This window comes from Larus michahellis, chromosome 6, assembly GCF_964199755.1.
Source record: "Larus michahellis chromosome 6, bLarMic1.1, whole genome shotgun sequence".
Taxonomy (NCBI): domain Eukaryota; kingdom Metazoa; phylum Chordata; class Aves; order Charadriiformes; family Laridae; genus Larus; species Larus michahellis.
The window spans coordinates 57364682-57383902 of record NC_133901.1 but is presented as its reverse complement, the minus strand read 5'-3'; the positions used below and the strand labels follow the sequence as shown (position 1 = coordinate 57383902).

Below are 19221 nucleotides of genomic sequence, written 5' to 3'. Positions count from 1 at the left end.
TGTTGGACTTCATAAGGTTTGCTTGGGCCCACCTCTGTAGCTTGTCCAGGTCCCTCTGGATGACATCCCGTCCCTCTGGCACATCAACTGCACTACTCAGTTTAGTGTTGTTGGCAAACTTGCTGAGGGTGATGATGTAGTGGCAGTCATCCTCCTCGGGAATGGTCCTCCGGCTTTCTCAGACGTTGACAGTTGCCTTAGAATGAATATTCAAAGTCTCTTTTGGGTTTTGTGGTCAGTCAGCTGCTATAACATGCAGACAACACAGAGATGTGGGAAAGGGAGAGGCAAAAGGAAGAGCCAGGAAAGTCTCCAGGCTCTGCAGGCCAGAAGTAGTTGGTAAAAGGAACCCGGATGCTGGGGACTCAGAAAGTCCATTGCAGCATGCAGTCAGCTCAGCTGCCAGATGCTGCAAGTTCCCAAGCCTGGAGCACTGCTGCTGCCCTGGGCCTCCGTGCTGGGTGGTACATGAGAAGAATGGTGCTGTTGTCTTTGGCTCCTGAGGGACTAGCCTTTGCTGGACTTTTCGGCAACATTCAGCAGGCTCATTCTGTCAGGAAAGGTCTGTTACACCAAAGTAGGTTGTCTTCAGTGGGACCATATGAGCTTGTCTCGGTTGGTGTGTGCCGGTGAAGGCTGTGGTTTCTGAGCAATGGCTGTGGTGTCCTGCAGTGACTGTGACAGCGGCTTCCCAGCATCTCCCCTGACATCTCTTTCTCGGGCCTTCCTCTCCTCCCTTCCCCAGAGCCCATGCAGTTTACAAAGCCCTTTTGGTCACTGCTTTGGTCTGTGGTGTTGTGCAACAGGACCAAGTTAACAATTAACTGCATGTCATCAGGGTTTTTGTCCCAAGACCGCTTGAGGGTGTGTGGGGACTTTTATCCCAAGGATCCACCCAGGACTCTCACAACCAGGCAGAGTGAGGGGAAGGAGCTGCCATCTCTTCTCGCCTGAGCCATGTCAGCAGTCCTGGACGAGTTCTGTGGCTCTGTCTTTTGGGTGAGTGGCTGCATCACCCCCATCACCCGTTCTTGGGGTGGGACGCTCAGCAGACAGGGAGAACAGTAGATCCCAAGGCTCACAGCCTGTTCAGCCCATGGGACCCAATGGCCAGTGGTCGGCCGAGGTTCTGCTATTTATCCAAAGGCTGGTACCCATGAGACAACCATGCAAATGGCAGTTCCCTGAGAGAGCCCTGTCCTGGTCTAGCCCTGCAGCCCAGCTGGGAACACAGGACACCACGCGCGGACCTCTCGGGGAACCATTTGGGTCCAGCTGCTGACGCTGGCTTGGCTCCAGCAAGGGGTGGCTGCGAGGGAGGCCCTCCTGGATTCAGGCAGATAGATGGGTAGGGGGACGTCACCCGGGACCTCGGATGAGCACTGACATGCTCAGCCAGGAAGGTTGGTGTTGAGGAGGGGGTGTGTGATGGGGTGGAGCAGGGTGGGCAGGAGCTATAGGAGTGACATCCTGAGTGACTTGGCTGTCTGTCCTTGCTGCCCCCCAGAATGCCTCCTACCTCACTCGTCCGGATGCTGACCTGCCCGTGTGCTTCCAGCAGACTGTGCTGGTCTGGGTCCCCCTTGGCTTCTTCTGGATTTTGGCTCCATGGCAGCTCCTGCCCATGTGCAAATCCAGAACCAAGAAATCGTCTGTGACCAAACTCTACATCATCAAGCAGGTAGAGTGGGGCTGAGGGGCACAGAGGCCGGGCTGGAGCAGCCTGGGATGGAGAGGTGGTGAGTGGAAAGCCTCTGGCTGCAGTCAGGTGTGGGACAGAGAGATGAGGAGTGTATGAGAGAAGGAATCAGGGTCTAGGGCACCACCTAGGACAGAAATGTAAAGGGGGCCCAGGACGAGGCATATCTGTGACAGAGGGGTTAATGGGGCTGGGATGCACTGGGAGGGAAGGCTGAGCTGTGTACTGGGGCCTCTTATCTTGTGGGCTGTTATTCTCCAAGCTTAAAATGATGTCAGTGCTCCTGTGGAAGTCCTGCAGGTTCACAGGACCCTAGAAAGCTCTCCTGGGTTTGGGTTGGAAAGGGTGTGACAGTGTATGGGACACAGTGCTTTTATGGCCGACTGTGTTATCTCCCAGCGGTTCCCAGTGCCCATGATGGGCTGGATCTCCCCTCACGGCTGCTTCCCTCTCCCTGCAGGTTCTGGCTACCTTGCTGGTGCTGACAGCAGTGGCGGAGTTGGCCCTGGCGTTTGTAGAGGACACGGAGCAGGACCCCCTGCCAGCTGTCCAGTACACGAACCCCAGCCTGTACATCGCCACCTGGGTAAGGGATCAGCCAGCAAACGTGCCGTGTGTCACCAAAGAGACAGGGCGTGAGACCGTGGGGCCAAGCAGCAGAAAACTTCCCATAGCACAGAGATCAGCTGGAGGCCATCCTGGAAGCGTATCCTGGAAAATGGGTAGGGACTATCCCTGAACGTGTGTGGGTGCTGCAAAAGGGCAATAGGTTGAGAGCAGGCGTCTGGTTGTACAGTGCTCTGTCCTTTTATCCTTAAAGCTGGGGTAGATACTACGCCTGTGAGCGTAGCTGAGCTTTCTGGCAGAAGCCTTAGTAGCAGCAGTATGGGTTTCACAGGACTGATGGCACAGCCTGAACATCAGACCATGGGTTGCTGCTCTGATGTCTCACAGCTTCCCACGGGCTGCTGCTCAGTTTTGTGCGAAGAGTTGAGAAGTGCCACAGGATGAGGGGAAAGCTGAGGACGTAGGGGCTACTAGCTTGGTGGAAGTTGTCGATATCTTGTATGAGACATGGGATATTCTAACAGTCTTATCAAAGCCACAACTCTCAGGAGCTGCACTTAAAAGCAAAAGCAATACCGCTGTTTGCTGTCCTTCGGATTTTGTCGTGTCATTTAGTTTCAAGTGCAGAGTTCATGGGAGGTTGTGAGCCAAGGGGGCTGCCCGGAGAGGCTGCGCTGCTGGGTCTCTGATCTGGCTTTAATTCCAGGTCTGGAGGCAATATGCAGGAGACAGGATGTGACTCCTCACAGCTGGGCGTATCTGAGAATCTGGGATGAGAACAGCTAAAAAGAGAAATAGTGCCCTGCTGTAATGTTAGGGTGTCTTCAAACTTGCTTTTCCTATGAGGAGCCTGGTCCTCCTGAAATAAACCTTTGCCCCGTGCAATTAACTCCAAAGCTTATGTAGAGTTGGCAGCGACTTCAGTCACTGGGAGCTCAGTGTCTTCAAGGCAGAGAATCCCAGCAGATCACGTGTGCCGACATCCCGCGACACATGCTCCAAAGGCATGTTCAGAGCCCAGACCTAGTCCTGCAGCCTTACCTGAACCTCTGACAGGTTTTCCTTCCTCCAGCTCCTGGTTCTGCTGATCCATGATGCGCGACGCTTCTGCTTGTGCAGAGACTCCAGGATACTTTTCTGCTTCTGGGTGTTGTCCCTGCTCTGTGGGATATTTCCGTTCCAGTCACTGCTCCGGAGAGCCCTACAGGTTGGGTTTGGCAGGAAGCTCTGCGCTTCCCTGTGGTCTTGTTCTGTCCCCAAAGAAAGTCCCTTCAGACGTCATCTCTTGATAAGCTCTCAGTGGTATCACTGAGGTCCCAGCTGCCCTAGGGACCTTGGGGAACGAGAAGATACCTGAGAAGGAATTGCTTTTTGAGTGTGGGGAGGCATAAGCTCTCCAGGACCAATTTCTCCCCTTATGGACTTACGGGAGGATGTCAGGGAGAAGCAGGGAGGGGTGATGAAGGAAAGCTGAGCCAGGACCCAGGGCAAGTTTTGCACTGCCTGGTTGGGCTCAGCCATGTTCACTGTCCTGGGGATAGGTCTTGTCTCTGAGGGCCAAGTGGCCTTGAGGCAAGCCCCAACAGTCACCCTGGACTCTCCATTCCTGCAGGCACCAATCTCCGATGTGCCACGGTTTGTCCTTTTCTTCATCTCCTACGGGCTCCAGCTGCTGCTCTTCCTTGTCTCAGGCTTCTCAGATGTCACCCCAGAAACAAAGGAAATCACAAATAAGGTGCGAGGTCCATGCAGAAGTGGGCTTGGGGTACCACATCCTGGCTGGCACTGTGTGGGGCAGGGTGGGCTCCATGCAGAGACTCTTCCTGGCCCCTGTGGGAGGGCAGGTCTGGGGACTTCAACGAGGGGCTCAGCGAGAGCTGGAGCCTGCAGCCTGGGGCATCTGCACGTATGTCCAAGGGGGGTGTGCTTCTGGCTGCAAGATGGGGTTCCGGGAGCTGGAACCAGCACGGTTTGAAACCTCTGGCGTTCCTTAATGGCTGGGGGTGCCGAGTCAACTCTTGTCACCGCCATCCCTCAGCGTCAACGACCTCTTGGTACCCAAACTCTTTGTTTTGTACCCTAGAACCCGGAGGTGACAGCCTCTTTCCTGAGCTCCGTCACCTTTGCGTGGTACACCAGGTGAGCTGGGCTCCTCGGGAGGTTGGGCTGGTGCAATCAGGGATGCTCTAAGGCTGGGCCAGTGCTGTCTGGGGGAGCCTGCAGCACAGGCTGCTTGGAGTCAGTCATGAGACTGACATGAGTCATGAGAGGCACCACGTTTGATGCAGTCTGTGCAGCCTGAGCTCAGGGCCAAGCTGAGTGTGAAGGCTCTGCATTTGCAGCAGGGATTCTCCCTCACGTGTAATGTTGGGGACTTGCTGAGCGGAGATTTCTCTGCTCCACAGCACAGTTTTCAAGGGCTATCGCAAGCCCTTGGAGATAGAGGATATCTGGGAATTGAAAAGTGAAGACAAGACGCAGGCTATTTATGCTGTTTTCGAGAAGAACATGAAGACTGCAGTGAGGAAGGCCCAAGCAGAACTTGAAAAACGTAAACGCAAGAAAAGACGCCGGGAAGGTGACCCAGACCACGGGAACATGAGCAAGGCCCAGAGCCAAGACATCCTGGTGCTGGTAAATCCCTTCCCACTCCTGGCCTTGTGTGGGACTGAGAGATCCAGGTCCAGCCTTGGGGAGCAGGGTCACCTCACCTCCCTGCAGCCCCCTTTGCTGGGTTTTCCCCTGTTTGATTCTGCAGGGCCGTAGGCAAGAATGGGGGAACCCATGACAAGGTCTTCCCTGTCCTCAGAAGATCCCTGCGTTTTGAGAGACCAAGAGAGTCTCCATCCTTCTACCCCACAGAAGGACAGGAGCTGCCCTCAAGTCTGCAGTACAAGCAGCTCCCTTATCTCTGTCTTTCCCCAACCCTGTTACCTCCTAGCAGTGAGGTCAGAGTGAGCATCACTCTGTGGTCACCACAGCCTCAGATTCTTCCTGGCGTGCCTGATTTTTCACCTGAGGGGTTCAGGCTGGTCTGGGGTTTGCAACAGCTATCTTTAGTGCATCTGCACAAGAGACGTGTGTTAGTATTGGGGGTGTATGACAGGAGCAGAGATCAGCGAGAGGGAACATGACGAAGAGTTAAAGCTAAGGCTTCATTTAGGATACCTGATCTGAGGGCTGCGGCACTGCCCTGGAATCATCCTTCCAGGTGCAAGGAGCCTGCACGACCAGCTCCTTTACTTCTGTGTGGGCTTCTCTCTAGGAGGAGAAGCAGCCAAAGAAGAAGAAGAAGGGGAACAAAGGGGACTCTGGCCCTCGCAAGGATTTCCCCAGGGGCTGGTTGATGAAAACCTTGTGCAAGACCTTCTGGCAGAACCTCCTGCTATCGGTGGCTTTCAAGCTGGTGCATGACACGCTTGTGTTTGTCAGCCCCCAGCTGCTGAAGTGAGTCCTTTCTCTCTGTCCCCGTCCCTGCCCTGTCCTGGCTTTGCACCCAGCCCCACCAACTCCCTGTGTGCACTGCATCCAACCCCACCATCTCCATACGTTTACCCCTCCCAGCCCCACACCCTGGGGGAATTTTTGTGCCCTCACCAAAGGTGTGGGAATGTGTTGGGTTACGGTTTAATGAAGAACTGATCTGAGCTGGCTGCTAGCTCTTATGGGTGTTATCTTGCTCCCTGCTCCCTATATCCTTTGTTAGGCAGTCCTGCTCCCTCCCTGGAGACACTCCTGGCTCTTATTTGGGGCTGTTCATGAATCAGCCCAGCTCAGCCCAACAGGACCTGCCCCGTTTGTTTTGCAGAGCTTCACAGTCTCTGTGGATGATCTGACACAAGTGACCAGCTGCTCTATGTGAAATACAGTGCCCCTGGGTGGGGGTCCCCAGCTTGCTGAGTGTCGAGCCAGCTGTCTGGGCAGGGTCTCTGTCACCGCTCTTGTGAGGATGCTCTCCCTGCCTGGGTCTGTCTCAGTAGGGTGGGGGTCTCATGGGCCACTCTGCCCTCCAGGCTGCTGATCGCCTTTGTGTTGGATGAGGAGTCCTTCGCTTGGCAGGGCTATCTGTATGCCATCCTGCTCTTCCTGACGGCGATGATTCAGTCCCTCTGCCTGCAGCAGTACTTCACTTTGTGCTTCAAGCTTGGCATAAATGTGCGTGCCAGTCTCATTACGGCCATCTACAAGAAGGTTGGTGTGACCCTGTCATCACCCCCGTTCACTTCCTCCAAGCTGGGATACCGGCATCTGTTGCCTGCCCCGTCAACCTGGGGCGACTGGGGTGGATGCCCTTTACTTCCCAGGAAGGCACAGGGAGAGCTTGGCTTGTGGGACACCCGCCCAGGGCTGGGGACACTGTGGGTGCTAGTTCTGCCTGGGACTCTGGGTGCTGCAGCCATGTGTTTGACAGCTACCAGGGCCTGAGGGAGGTTTCTCTTCAGAGCAGTGCAACACTGCGGGCAGCTGCCACTGGGATTCCTGCATGGGGATGTTTTTCTTTGCCCCCAGCACCCAGTGGCTCCCAGTGTGCAGGCAGTGATGACAGCACCTCTGGCCAGCAGAGAGGCACCAGGAGCAAACCCAGGAGCAGTTTCTGCCTGGCCGGCTAATTCCTTGCTCTGTGCCATGCTGCTGGCAGCCAGGCTGCTCCCAGAGCAGCTTGCAGTGACTGTGCTTTCTCTCTCCAGGCACTCACCATGTCCAGCGCTACCCGCAAGGAGTCCACGGTGGGAGAGACTGTGAATCTGATGTCAGCGGATGCCCAGAGGTTCATGGACATGTCCAACTTCGTTCACCAGCTGTGGTCATCCCCCCTGCAAATTATCCTGTCCATTGTCTTCCTCTGGGGAGAGCTGGGCCCCTCTGTCCTGGCTGGCATTGCAGTCATGGTGCTACTCGTCCCCATAAATGCGTTCCTGGTTGCCAAGGCCAAAACCATCCAGGTCAGTGGTGGATGCAAGATCCTCCCTGGCTTCCCACTCCTGAGGCCCACTGTTGCTCCCCTCACTCATTTTCCACCCTTCCCTACCCTTCCCTATTATGCTGGGGATCTTTCCCAGCCAAGAAGCTCATCTGACTTGGGTTGGGGGTGTCTTTAGCCTGAGCTGGGAGCTGATCAGCTGTGACCTGAGAGACCTGTTCTACCATCACAGCTGAACTTGAACAGGGCTGGGTGCGGCCTTGAGGACTGAAAGTGAGATATGACCAACCATAAAATAAAGCTCTAGCTTCTTGCTGACAACAGGGTGCTTTTTTTCCCAGGTTGTCCAGAGCCCCAGGGAGCCACGGTCAGCTTTGTGAGATGGCTTCTCTGGGCTCTGGAGCGCACCGTTCCTTTCCCCGGGACAACACAGATGTATTTCCAAGGGTGAGCTGCTGTCCGGTTTAGGTGACCTCTGGCTCTTCTGTTTGTAGGTGAAGAACATGAAGAACAAGGATGAGCGCATGAAAATTATGGGTGAAATCCTCAACGGAATCAAGGTGAGCAGTGGAGTAGAGACCCCCTGGTAGAGACCCCCTGGTCAGCTGCTCACCCTTCTTCTTGCTGCACTGTGCCTGGAGGCAGCACACCTCTATAACCCTACAGCACCAGTGTTATAGTATAGCTTGGGGCTCCTGTGTCTGGCGTAGCCAAGCCTCAGTCTCTGCAATTCCCTTGGCTTCCTCACCTTTTGAAAGGTTGGCTGAGGAGGAGCTCTGGGTACCTGGGCCAAGACTTGGAAGCCAAGAGAGGGTTTTCTAGGGCTTTCCTGGACGGCTGTGGTGGTGAGCAGGCTGTCATGGTGGCAGAGGGACTGTCAGTGACCTGTATGCCGAGGATGAGGGAGTGGGTATGCTGCGGGGAAGTGCTCTAAGATGTGGGGCAGGACAGGAGAGGGGAGATGCAGTGGCCAAGCAGGCTTCTGAGCAAGCCAGGAGCTGGTGGTGGAGGTGCTGGCCACCAGCAAGCTGAGTGTGGAGGTGAGCATTACGATGAGACCAGCACCCTCTCACCCTGATCGTACCACAGATCCTGAAGCTTTTTGCCTGGGAGCCCTCATTTGAGAAGCAAGTCAATGAGATCCGGGCACGTGAGCTCAAGAGCTTGGTGAACTTCAGTTACCTGCAGTCAATCTCTATCTTTGTGTTCACGTGTGCCCCCTTCCTGGTGAGTGCCAGCGGGTCCGGGGAGGGCTGCACCTTCCTCAGAGCTGGGGTTGGGCTGTGTCCAAGGGGATGGGAAAGACTGGGAACCTCGGCTGGATTGCTTCTGCAGGGAGGAAGGGGCTGGCTGACAGATGCCTGGGATGCAGAGTATGGTCCTGGCTGCTGCCAGGAGAGCTGTGTTGGAAAGGGGTCCCATCAGAGTGGTGAAACGTGACCCAGAGCAGAAGGGAAGCAGGAGAGGAGCAGGTCTCCAGCAGGAAGGCACTGCTGAGTCCTTCGGGGAGCATGAGGGGCTGGGCTGCACACAACCACACGGATGGTGACTTTCCCTGCTGTCTGTCCTAGGTCTCCTTGGCCACCTTTGCTGTCTATGTCCTGGTGGATGAGAACAACATCCTGGATGCACAAAAGGCCTTTACTGCCATCTCCCTTTTCAACGTGCTGCGCTTCCCCATGACCATGCTGCCCTTGGTCCTCTCTTCCCTGGTGCAGGTCAGCCCTCACATAGGGCAGGGGGTGCAGGGGGATCTCATGATACCTCTGCCCAAACCAGCAACTGGGGCTCTGGTTTGTGGTGGACCTGGGTCTTGGACACCCAGGCAGGGGGCAGTGCACAGAACTCTGCTGACAGTGAGGTGGGACAGGACTCACGTGCGTGACACAGGCTTGGGGCTCAGAGGTTGGGGCTGGCACTTGGGTGGGGGCTGTGTGTATGATGTACTCTGCTTCCGGGGCTCCTGCCAGCCCACCCGGCAGTGCCCCATGCCCGCATGCCATCCTCTTTCTGCCACTGCAGACCAATGTGTCGACTGTGAGGCTGGAGCGCTACCTGGGCGGAGAAGACCTGGACACCTCAGCTATCCACCACAACCCTATTGCAGGTAGGTGAACCTCCAGGTCAGTCCCTGTGGGTCACAGGCTGGCCTGACCCTGGGCTTTCCCAGCCCTGAGGGACATCTCTCTGCTGACAGGCAGTGCTGTGCGCTTCTCGGAGGCCACGTTTGCCTGGGAGCAGGACGGCAATGCTGCGATAAGAGAGTGAGTGCTCTGCGCCATGTTGGGGACAGATGGGTGGGGAGAAGGAGTCCAACAACTACACTGTTAGTTGGGGACGGCTGTCACCTCTCACAGTGCTGCTAGAAGCTACTGCCCCAGGGATGCTGCTCCGTGCTGTGCCCGTGCAGGTGCTGGTGGGGGACCTGGCAGTGCTGCTTCCTCAGCCCTCGTGTCTTTGCAGTGTCACCCTGGACATTGCGCCTGGGAGCTTGGTGGCCGTGGTGGGGGCTGTGGGCTCAGGCAAATCTTCGCTGGTGTCAGCCATGCTGGGGGAGATGGAGAATATCAAGGGACACATCAACATCCAGGTGAGAGGAGCCGGCTGGCGCAGGGGGCTGTGGGGCTGCCCGGGAGCTCAGCAGGGAGGCAGCAGGGCAGGACTGGTCCTGGAGTGGTGGCTCGGGGCAAGGACAGGCTGCAGGAGATGGCAGTGTTCTTGTGTCCCTCTTTGCAGGGCTCGCTGGCCTACGTCCCCCAGCAGGCCTGGATCCAGAATGCCACACTGAAAGACAACATCCTTTTTGGGTCAGAACTGGATGAAGCAAGGTATCAGCAGGTTATCAAAGCCTGTGCCCTCCTTCCAGACCTGGAACTGCTGCCTGCAGGTGACCAGACAGAGATTGGAGAGAAGGTATCAGCCCTGGGCACCATGGGTTTCCCATAGCACCTGCAGCAGAGGACAGAGCTGTTGTCCTGCGCCAGCCCAGGGCTCAGGGATGTCCCTTCCCTCCCAGGGCATTAACCTGAGCGGGGGCCAGAAGCAGCGAGTCAGCCTGGCCCGGGCGGTGTACAGCAACGCAGACATCTACGTCCTGGATGACCCGTTGTCTGCTGTGGATGCTCACGTCGGCAAGTACCTCTTCGAGCACGTGCTGGGGCCAAAAGGGCTGCTGCAAAAGAAGGTGAGCACCCGTGCCCTCCTCCCTACCACCCAGCCAGGCAGGAATGGCACTGGCATCCAGGGAACTCTGAGGTTGCTTGCTTGGGACAGAGAAGGGTTCTGTGGCTTTCATGTGGGGCTGCAGGAGGCAGGAGAGGCTTCATGGGTCCCCAGAGGGGTGCCCCGTGCCCCCATAGCCAGGCAGTGATAAGCAGAGAAGTCCCCAAGTAGGGGATGGGGAGCCTGCAGGCGCATGGCTGGGGGGCAAGGGGTGCTCTGATGCTCACTACCCTGCAACCACTTTGTTGCAGACGCGGATCTTGGTGACGCACGGTATCAGTTTCCTGCCCCAGGTCGATAACATCGTGGTGCTGGTGGCGGGAGCAGTGTCTGAGCACGGCTCCTACAGCACCCTGCTTGCAAACAGGGGGGCCTTCGCCCAGTTCCTGAACTTGTACGGCAGCCAGGAGGAGAATGCTTCAGAGAAAAATACCACAGGTACTGGGAACGCAACGGGGCTGCGGCAGTTAGAGGGCCTGTGATTGTGGCTTGGGCTTATGAAAACCCCAAGACCTGATCCGTCAGTCTGTCCTGGCTCTACCCAGCCCAGGCCCCATCGGTGGCCGCTGTCAATCCTTCACAGCTTCTGGCAATCGGCAGCACGAGGACTTTCTGCCTAAGATTGGCATCCAGGCATTGTGTTGAACAGCCAGCAAAGGACCTCTCTAATTTTGTCACTCCTTTTTCAGTTCGTTGATGTTTATGGGTCCCATAATCTTATGTGGCAACAGGCTCCGCGCCTTAGTGATGCTGGGGTGAGAGAGATCCTTTGGTGTATTCCAAACATGCCGTTGGATAACATTTCATCTTTATCATGTCCCTCGGTGCTATGTGGAGGAGTGGTATCAGGTCAGGTGGATGCTCAGCCTGCCTGGACTCAGACCAGTTGTCCAGCTGGAACCTGGCTATTCCCAGTATGTCCCCACAGGTCCCATCTCCACCTGCTTAAAGAGATGCTCCTGAACTGGAGTGACATGACCTACTAGATCTTGCACCTACTAAACTAGCACAAATCACTGCTTGTGGTCCCACCAGTGGTACTGGCATAAGCCAGCAGCAGGGACTGCCTCCGTGCAGGCCTTTAGTCCTACGTGCCCTGTCAGTTCTCCCTCCAGCACAATGGATTTTTTCCTCCTCCTGCTGTACTGGGCTTGGGGCAGGGTTGGAGAAGGTGTGGTGTGTGATGGTAGGACAGAGCCTAGGGTGCACGGTGGGGCTGAGTGCAGCAGAGGTGTGGTGCATGGGATCTGCTCTCTTCTCAGTGCCTGACCCTACCTTCCCTCATCCCTGTCCTTGTAGCTGTTGCGTTAGCTGGGGATGAAAAGCAGGATGATGAAGACGGTGAGCCTTGCATGGAGGAAGGCCCTGATGATGTGGTGACCATGACCCTGAAGCGAGAGGCCAGCATCCGCCAGAGAGACTTCAGTCGCAGGTGGGGGACTCGGCCTGGGCTCTCAGCTCTCTCCCATGGCCCCTGCACAGTTGGACCTGACTCCTGCAGAGAAGAGGCTGGGACCCCCCCTACCTGCTCCTACCACCAGCTGGGCTGGGTCAGGAGCATCTGATCTTGCCTTTACTCACATTAGTGTGTCCCAGCCTTACCCTGTGCTCTTCCCTGAAACTCCTGCCACTGGCTGGTTCTGCTTTTGGGGACAAGGGCTATGATTTCATGGCTGCAAAAGGCTAGGGCTTCCACAGGACTCATTCAACGCTGCCCAGTTAGGACATTATTTCCCAGAGGGCTCCAGCTCTGGAATCTCAGAGCAGTGTGGGGATGGACTCCCAGGAGAGAAGGACCCATCCAGCACCTTGTGACTAACACTGCCCATCACCTCCCTGCAGCCTTAGTAAAAGCAGCACCAATTCCTTGGAGAAAGCCCAGGAGAACCCCCCCAAGAAGCTGAAGGGCCAGCAACTGATCGAGAAAGAAACTGTGGAAACTGGCAAGGTGAGGAGGATGGATGGAGTGGGCACTGTGCTGCCCTGGCTCACTGCTACAAGACCCTGACTGTGGCTCAGAGAAGCCAATGCTGGTGTTCTGTGGCCCCATTGCAGCCAAGAGGCATTGAAGGAGACAGAGCTGCCTGGGGCTGGTGGGCAAATGGTGGAGGGGAGCCCTGTGGGCGGCAAGGTGGTTGTCCCAAGGCTGTGCTGGGTGTCAATGCACACGGTTTGCTGGGCAGCGTTTTGATGGACTGAATTGGTCCACAGGTGAAGTTCTCCATGTACCTGCGGTACCTGCGTGCTGTTGGCTTGTGGTATTCTTTCTGCATTGCCATGGGCTACGTCGGACAGTACGTCGCCTTCGTGGGGACCAACCTGTGGCTAAGTGCCTGGACTGATGACGCGCAGCACTACCTGAACCAGACCTACCCCGTGGAGCAGCGAGACCTGCGGATCGGTGTCTTTGGGGCGCTGGGGGTGTCACAAGGTGAGCGTGGGAGCACAGGGCATCCTGCTCACCTCAGCTGTGTGGTCCAGAAGGGATATGGCTTGCGAGGCCCGCAGCCAGCAGTGCAGCGAGGAGCAAGGGGCCCAGCATTGTGTCCATCTGCCTGCTGCTGCCTTCCATCCTGCTCCTGGCTCAACTGGGGACAGACATCAATGTGAAGCCAGTATAAATTGCCCCAAGAAGTCTGTGTTGCCCCGTTAGGTTGAAGATCGCTGTCCTTAACCAGCCTGGAGATAGTGCCAGGGCCCAAGGCTTTGCAAAACGGTTAATGTTCTTCCCCTGTGGTGGGACACAGTTACTGGGGCCTCCCAAGAAGGTGGGATGCAGGACTATCACAGTGGCTTGCTGCAGAGCTGCTGGCTTGGAGTTGCTTCCTGTGACCCAAAGGGTGCCTGGAGCCAGTGTCACACGTGAGCTGGTGGTGACTGCCCTGTGCTCTCCTTGCAGCTCTCTTCCTGCTCTTTGCAACCATCCTGTCTGCTCGGGGTGCCGTGCGAGCCTCCCGGGTCATGCATCAGCAACTGCTCAGCAACATCCTGCGTGTGCCCATGAGCTTTTTTGACACGACCCCAAGTGGCCGCATTGTGAATAGGTTTGCCAAGGTAAGAGAACAGCCCCAGCGCGGGGAAGGTGTTTGTTCTGGCAGGTCTGGAGAGCGTTGGGTGGTGGCACAACCCTGTTGCTGTTCAGCACTGCACAGGTCAACCCAGCGCCGGGCCCGGAAGGGACCTGAAGGGCATGGTGGGTGTGAGGCAAACCACAGCCTAGGCTGTACTAGGAGAAGAGTGGCCAGCAGGTCACAGCAAGTTATTATCTCCTCTCCTCAGTGCTAGGGAGGCCACACCTGGATACTGTGTCCTGTTTTGGGGCCACCTGGTCAAGAGGGACATGGAGAAACTGAAGAGGGTCCAGAGTAGATTACCTGAGAGGCAGGAGCCCAGAGTTCGTGTCCTGTAATGAGTTGAGAGTCCTTCTGCTTGTGTTCCCAATGGGAGTCCTTCTGGTTGTGGACCCTCAGCAAAATATAGTCTTTGCTACGTAAATGAGATTCATAAAACAAAGAAAAAAATGAGAAAGGAGGGAGAATACAGACAGGTAGTTTCAATTGTGCAGCAACGCCACTTCTTCCTTTGGTGGCATCTCTTGATTTTTGGGAATAAAAATCTCTCTTGAGATCAAGCCTATGGGCCTGCTGGTTTTACTCTGAGACGAGGAAGTATGTGGTACCCAGCTAGGAGAGGGATGGTGACCAGCTGGATGGATGATGGAACCTGGGGTCAGCCCTGTCCCTCTTTCTGCCTCAATTCGTCCCACTGCATCCTGGGTCCAGATGAAGATGCAGTTCCCAAAGCTGGTCTGTGCTACAGGGGAATATTATAGAAGACTTTTATGTTAAATCAGCTGTTCCCAAGCTAAGAGCCATGGCCCTAAATGGAGTTGTGACCCTAACACCAATTCAGTGTCACCCAATATTTTTGCAAGTGTCCAGCACTGTGTTGCTACATGAGTGTGTAGGAACCCTATATGTGGGGAGCCTTTGGGCTTCTCCCTCTCTCTGGGGTCACTGACTGCTTCTCCCCACTTATCTGTGTGCTCCAGGACATCTTCACAATAGATGAGACCATTCCCATGTCCTTCCGCAGCTGGCTCTCCTGTTTCATGGGCATCATTAGCACATTGCTCATGATCTCCTTGGCCACCCCATTCTTCGTGCTCGTTATCATTCCCTTGAGCATCTTCTACTATTTTGTGCTGGTGAGTAACCGAGGTGCAAGGGAAGCTTCTGCCCTGCTTGGAGCGGTATCTTTGCCACTGCTGGGCTTTGTGTTGGTAACCAAGCTGTGTCCTTCATTTCAGCGCTTCTATGTCTCCACGTCACGCCAGCTACGGCGTCTGGACTCTGTAACTAGGTCTCCCATCTACTCCCACTTTGGTGAGACAGTGTCAGGCCTTTCTGTGATCCGTGCTTATGGACACCAAGAGAGGTTCCTGCAGCAAAATGAGAGCACCATGGACATCAATCAGAAAACTGTTTACTCCTGGATAATCTCAAATAGGTGAGTTTTACTCCTTATGCCACAGCGCAGCCTGCAGCACCTCTGCCCAGGGGCTTCTGGGTCCTGAGGGAGGTCCCTGAGATACTGCAGTCCTCTCTCTTGATCTCAGGACCGAGGGTTTGTGTAGGAACTGGGGGAGCTCGGGATAGTGAGACCATCTGTGGGAAGGAGACATTTTAGGGTGATTTTGAAAGCCAGAGTGTGGCCTCCTACGAAGTGCCCAGAGCCTGGGCAGGGTGAGATGCTCTGTCAAGGGCCGAGATGCTCTTGGTGGGTTCTGGGGAGAGGCTGATGCTCCAGGCCAGGTGGGAGTGCGATGGAAGCACTGTCTAGTGTTGATGTGTTACTGGTAGATGCATTGTGAGGGTTGTGCAGTTGGAGCTCCTCTGATAACATGGCGTTACCAACACCAGAGGTTACATGTGAGACCCAGGGACTGACAGGTAAAATGAAGCTGCCGGGAGAACTGGCCACAAATCACACACTGTGTAGGTGGAGGTACCATGTGTACAGCGCTGGGCTCAGGGCTGGGTGCGCAGGGATGCTGGTGGGGTGCTGGTCTTACTGGTGGCCGCTGTGTTGGGCACAGGCAGATGCCTCTCCCACCACCCCTCAGCCATCTTCTCCCGGCGCAGGTGGCTGGCCATCCGTCTGGAGTTCGTTGGGAGCCTGGTGGTCTTCTTCTCTGCGCTTCTGGCAGTGATTTCAAAGGGCACTTTGGAGGGTGGCATCGTGGGTCTTTCTGTCTCCTCCGCCCTCAACGTGAGTCAATGAAAGCTTTTTCTTATTCTGGGACGGGGCTGTTCCTGGGAGCTCTGGGCTGGCTGCAGGATGCTGCCCTGCCTCCAGCTCTGATCCATGGAGAGGGGATTAGCTGGGGTGTCCCATCACTTGGGGAGCTGCAATGGAGCCAGGGGAGCACACATCCCAGTGTGAGGGGGGTACTTGCTGCCGTGGGGAGGCGAGGGTCCTGCTGTGGACCAGAGATGTTGCAGCAAAGCTTTTTAAAGGCTGGGGAGAGGGGGCTGCGGCTGGGGAGTGGAGAGTTGGGGGCCAGGCCAGGGATGCTCGAGCTGAGCCCAGGCTGAGTCCCTGAGCTGAGGTGGGAGGTGGCTGTTCCTGGATCCCACTGAGCTCTGCATCTTCTGGGCTCTGTCCCGCAGGTGACCCAGACACTGAACTGGCTGGTGCGAACCTCTTCGGAGCTGGAGACAAACATTGTGGCTGTGGAGCGGGTACACGAGTACACGAAGGTGAAGAATGAGGTGAGGAGACCAGAGTCTGGGCAAACATCTGCTGCACAGCTTGGTGCGAGCCAGCATCGCAGGGTGCAACCCCCTAACGCTCCTGTGCCCCCAGGCTCCGTGGGTGACAGAAAAGCGTCCACCCCGTGGCTGGCCCAGCAAAGGCGAGATCCAGTTTGTTGACTACAAAGTTCGTTACCGACCTGAACTGGAGCTGGTTCTTCAGGGGATCACCTGCAATATTGGGAGCACCGAGAAAGTGAGGACCTCTCTGCCTCTACCCTCACTACACCCCTTCTGTAGTGACATGATGTTAAGGTTGTTTCTGTCCTCTTAGCTTTGGTCTGTGGGCTGGGAAGGGATGGTGACAGGATGGTGGGGACTTGAGCAGTGGGGCAAGGACCAAAGGAGACAGTCTGGGAGATGGTGATTGCAGATGCAGGGCAGGAAGGCTCACCAGACCAAGACAGAGAGCATCTGCCCTGTTTTCTTCAACCCTGCCAGCTGGTCTAAATAGCTGCTTCCACAGGTTGGGGTTGTGGGACGAACCGGGGCTGGAAAGTCCTCCCTCACCAACTGCCTCTTCCGGGTGCTGGAGGCTGCTGAAGGGAAGATCATCATCGACGAGGTGGATATAGCGACGATCGGCCTCCATGACCTGCGCCAGAACCTCACCATCATCCCCCAGGTGAGCTGACCCCACCTTCCCATGTCCCACTGCTGCATGGCCTCCCCAGGCTCTGTTCCCTGGGCGACGCATTGCCCTTGGTGGGTGCTGCGGGGAGTCCAAGGGCCTGTGAGCGTGCCAGTGGGGTGGGCAGGGTATGGCCAAACTTGGGGGCCTGGGGCCACGGTGTGGCTGTAAACAGTGCTGTCCCTGGCAGGACCCCGTGCTCTTTACTGGCACCCTGCGGATGAACCTGGACCCCTTTGACCAGTACACAGACGAGGAGGTCTGGAAGGCCCTGGAGCTGGCCCACCTGAAGACATACGTGCAAGCCCTGCCCGAGGGGCTGCTGCATCTTGTGAGCGAGGGAGGGGAGAACCTCAGGTGAGTGGAGACATACCCAGGTCCCCTCCCTTCCCCTGGTCCCAGGGAACAGCCGCTGCCAGCAGAGCGGCTGTCCAGGGATGAGGGCGCACAAGCTTCTGGGAGTGAAGGTGGGAGAAAATGGTCCAGGAGTCAGAGCTGTCAGGGAGCCAGCACGAGCCAACCCCTCCATGGTGGCCCCGAGAGCAAGATGCTGAGGAACTCGGTGCTCAGGGTGGCAGATGACCAGCTGTGGCAAGGCCAGGGAGGGCTGGGCAGGCACGGTGTCGGGGTCAGGGCAGCGTGTGGCAGTAGGCTTGCAGAAGCCATGCTGGTGTCTACCTGGTAACTCGTGTTCCCCACCTCATCCCAGTGTTGGGCAGCGGCAGCTCGTGTGCCTGGCCCGGGCCCTTCTCCGCAAAGCCAAGATCCTCATCCTGGATGAAGCAACAGCAGCAGTAGACCTGGAAACTGATCATTTAATCCAGACAACGATCCGGAGCGAGTTTGCTGACTGCACCGTCCTTACCATTGCCCACCGCCTCCACACCATCATGGACAGCAGCAGGTACCGTGGGGCAAAGGGAATGGGGCTCTGGGCTCCTAGGATGGGGCAAGAGGTGGCCAGCAGCAGAAGCAAGGATGCAGCTAGAGGGGCGGCGAATGCAGTGCCTGGGACAGCAATATACAGAGCTTCCAGGAGAGTAGAACAGAGGGGTGTGAAGGGTGGCCATGCAGTAATTACGTCTTTGTGGGGAGAACATTTTTTGGGATCTGTCTTTACAGTGACAGGCCACACAGGAGCTGTTGACACCCTATGTGTGTTGTCCCAGCAGTACAGGGAGGAGAGCTCTGCCCTCACCTCTGTGTGGAGAGGTGAACCACACAACATGGCCGTAGGAGGAGTGAGCGTCGCTGGGGCTGTTAGTGCTGGCGCCAGCAGCGCTACGGGCTCGGATCCCGGGAGCTCAGACCTTCTCGTTCCCTGCTGCAGGGTGATGGTGCTGCAGGCCGGGAGGATTGTGGAATACGACAGCCCTGAGGAGCTGCTCAAGAAGCAGGGCATCTTCTCCGCCATGGCAAAGGACGCCGGCATCACGAATACAGAAAGCACCATGCTGTAGGAGGAGCGGAGCCGTGTGCGGGGGCAGCTCCTGCCCGCTGGCACTCACCAAGCTGGCACCGGCATCTCCCTGCAGCCGGGCTGCCCAGGAATTTGTCTCTGCAGCTGGGAAGCGGAGAGGGTGGCTTCTCTGGCTGCCAGGGAGAACAGATCTGGACTTGAACGAGGGATCAACCTTGCTACCAGACCCTGCCTGCTGTGCACACGAGGGTCTGGAGCTGCATAATTTATTCCAGTATAGAGGGGAAAATGTATCTGTCGGGGTGGGGGGGGGAGACTATGGCCCCATGGGGGGGGGGTCTTAGTTTTTGTACTTTGCCGTGCCACGGGAGCCTAGCTGAGAGATGCTGTAGCACTATGGAATGAAATTTAGTTTAATCTAAGACTGAATGTTATAATTTATATTTACTTTTTGTAACTGTTTGTTGTCTTCCAACTAAAAGTTTGACTTTAAGGCACGCTAAATAAGCCTCGGCTTACCTTTAAACCTGGCTAGTGTTTGGGGGAAGTTGGTAACGCAGGTTATGCAGACGCATGTGGGTGGGGAGTCCTAATGGAGCGGCACAGCTGTACCCAGGCATGACCACGACGCTCTGGCAGTGAAGAAGCCAGGGCCTCCCTTCCCTATGGCTGCAGCTCCCTCCGAGTGTAGTGCAAATTAACGCGGCGGTCCCTGGGGCCATCATCACCACTAGTGGGGCAGATTTTGGGCTGTGGCTCCGGACTGCAAACCTGCCTGTGGTGGAGACAAGCTGGAGAGGTGCACACAGAACCCGGTCGTTACCGATGACAAAACTCTTGACCCTTCTTTGCTCTTGGGCATGAAAGCCAGGAGCTGCAGCACTGACCTTGGCTGCTGGCAGGCCCATATGCACACCGCTGCTGCCAAACCCACCCAGAGCAGAG

The 19221-nt window shown here is 56.4% G+C and overlaps 1 protein-coding gene across 2 annotated transcripts; it reads left to right on the top strand.

Moving 5' to 3' along the window:
• Positions 1–347: 347 nt before the first annotated feature.
• On the top strand, positions 348–18777 carry ABCC2 (ATP binding cassette subfamily C member 2). Of its 2 annotated transcripts, none has more exons than XR_012587523.1 (32): positions 348–999; positions 1508–1681; positions 2160–2285; positions 3339–3473; positions 3879–4001; positions 4350–4405; positions 4672–4900; positions 5532–5713; positions 6280–6457; positions 6955–7209; positions 7682–7747; positions 8277–8414; positions 8759–8905; positions 9210–9294; positions 9385–9451; positions 9651–9777; positions 9924–10100; positions 10204–10371; positions 10661–10847; positions 11709–11841; positions 12252–12357; positions 12621–12840; positions 13309–13463; positions 14461–14616; positions 14719–14918; positions 15554–15680; positions 16082–16183; positions 16278–16480; positions 16692–16850; positions 17047–17213; positions 17566–17760; positions 18187–18777. XR_012587523.1 is itself a non-coding variant. In XM_074591064.1 (32 exons), the coding sequence occupies exons 1-32, from the start codon at positions 958–960 to the stop codon at positions 18314–18316; spliced, it is 4656 nt and encodes a 1551-aa protein (XP_074447165.1). In that variant the 5' UTR covers positions 348–957; the 3' UTR covers positions 18317–18594. The 2 variants fall into 2 exon arrangements, 1 of the variants encoding a protein (XP_074447165.1); XM_074591064.1 differs by having other exon boundaries at positions 16278–16421; positions 18187–18594.
• Positions 18778–19221: the final 444 nt, after the last annotated feature.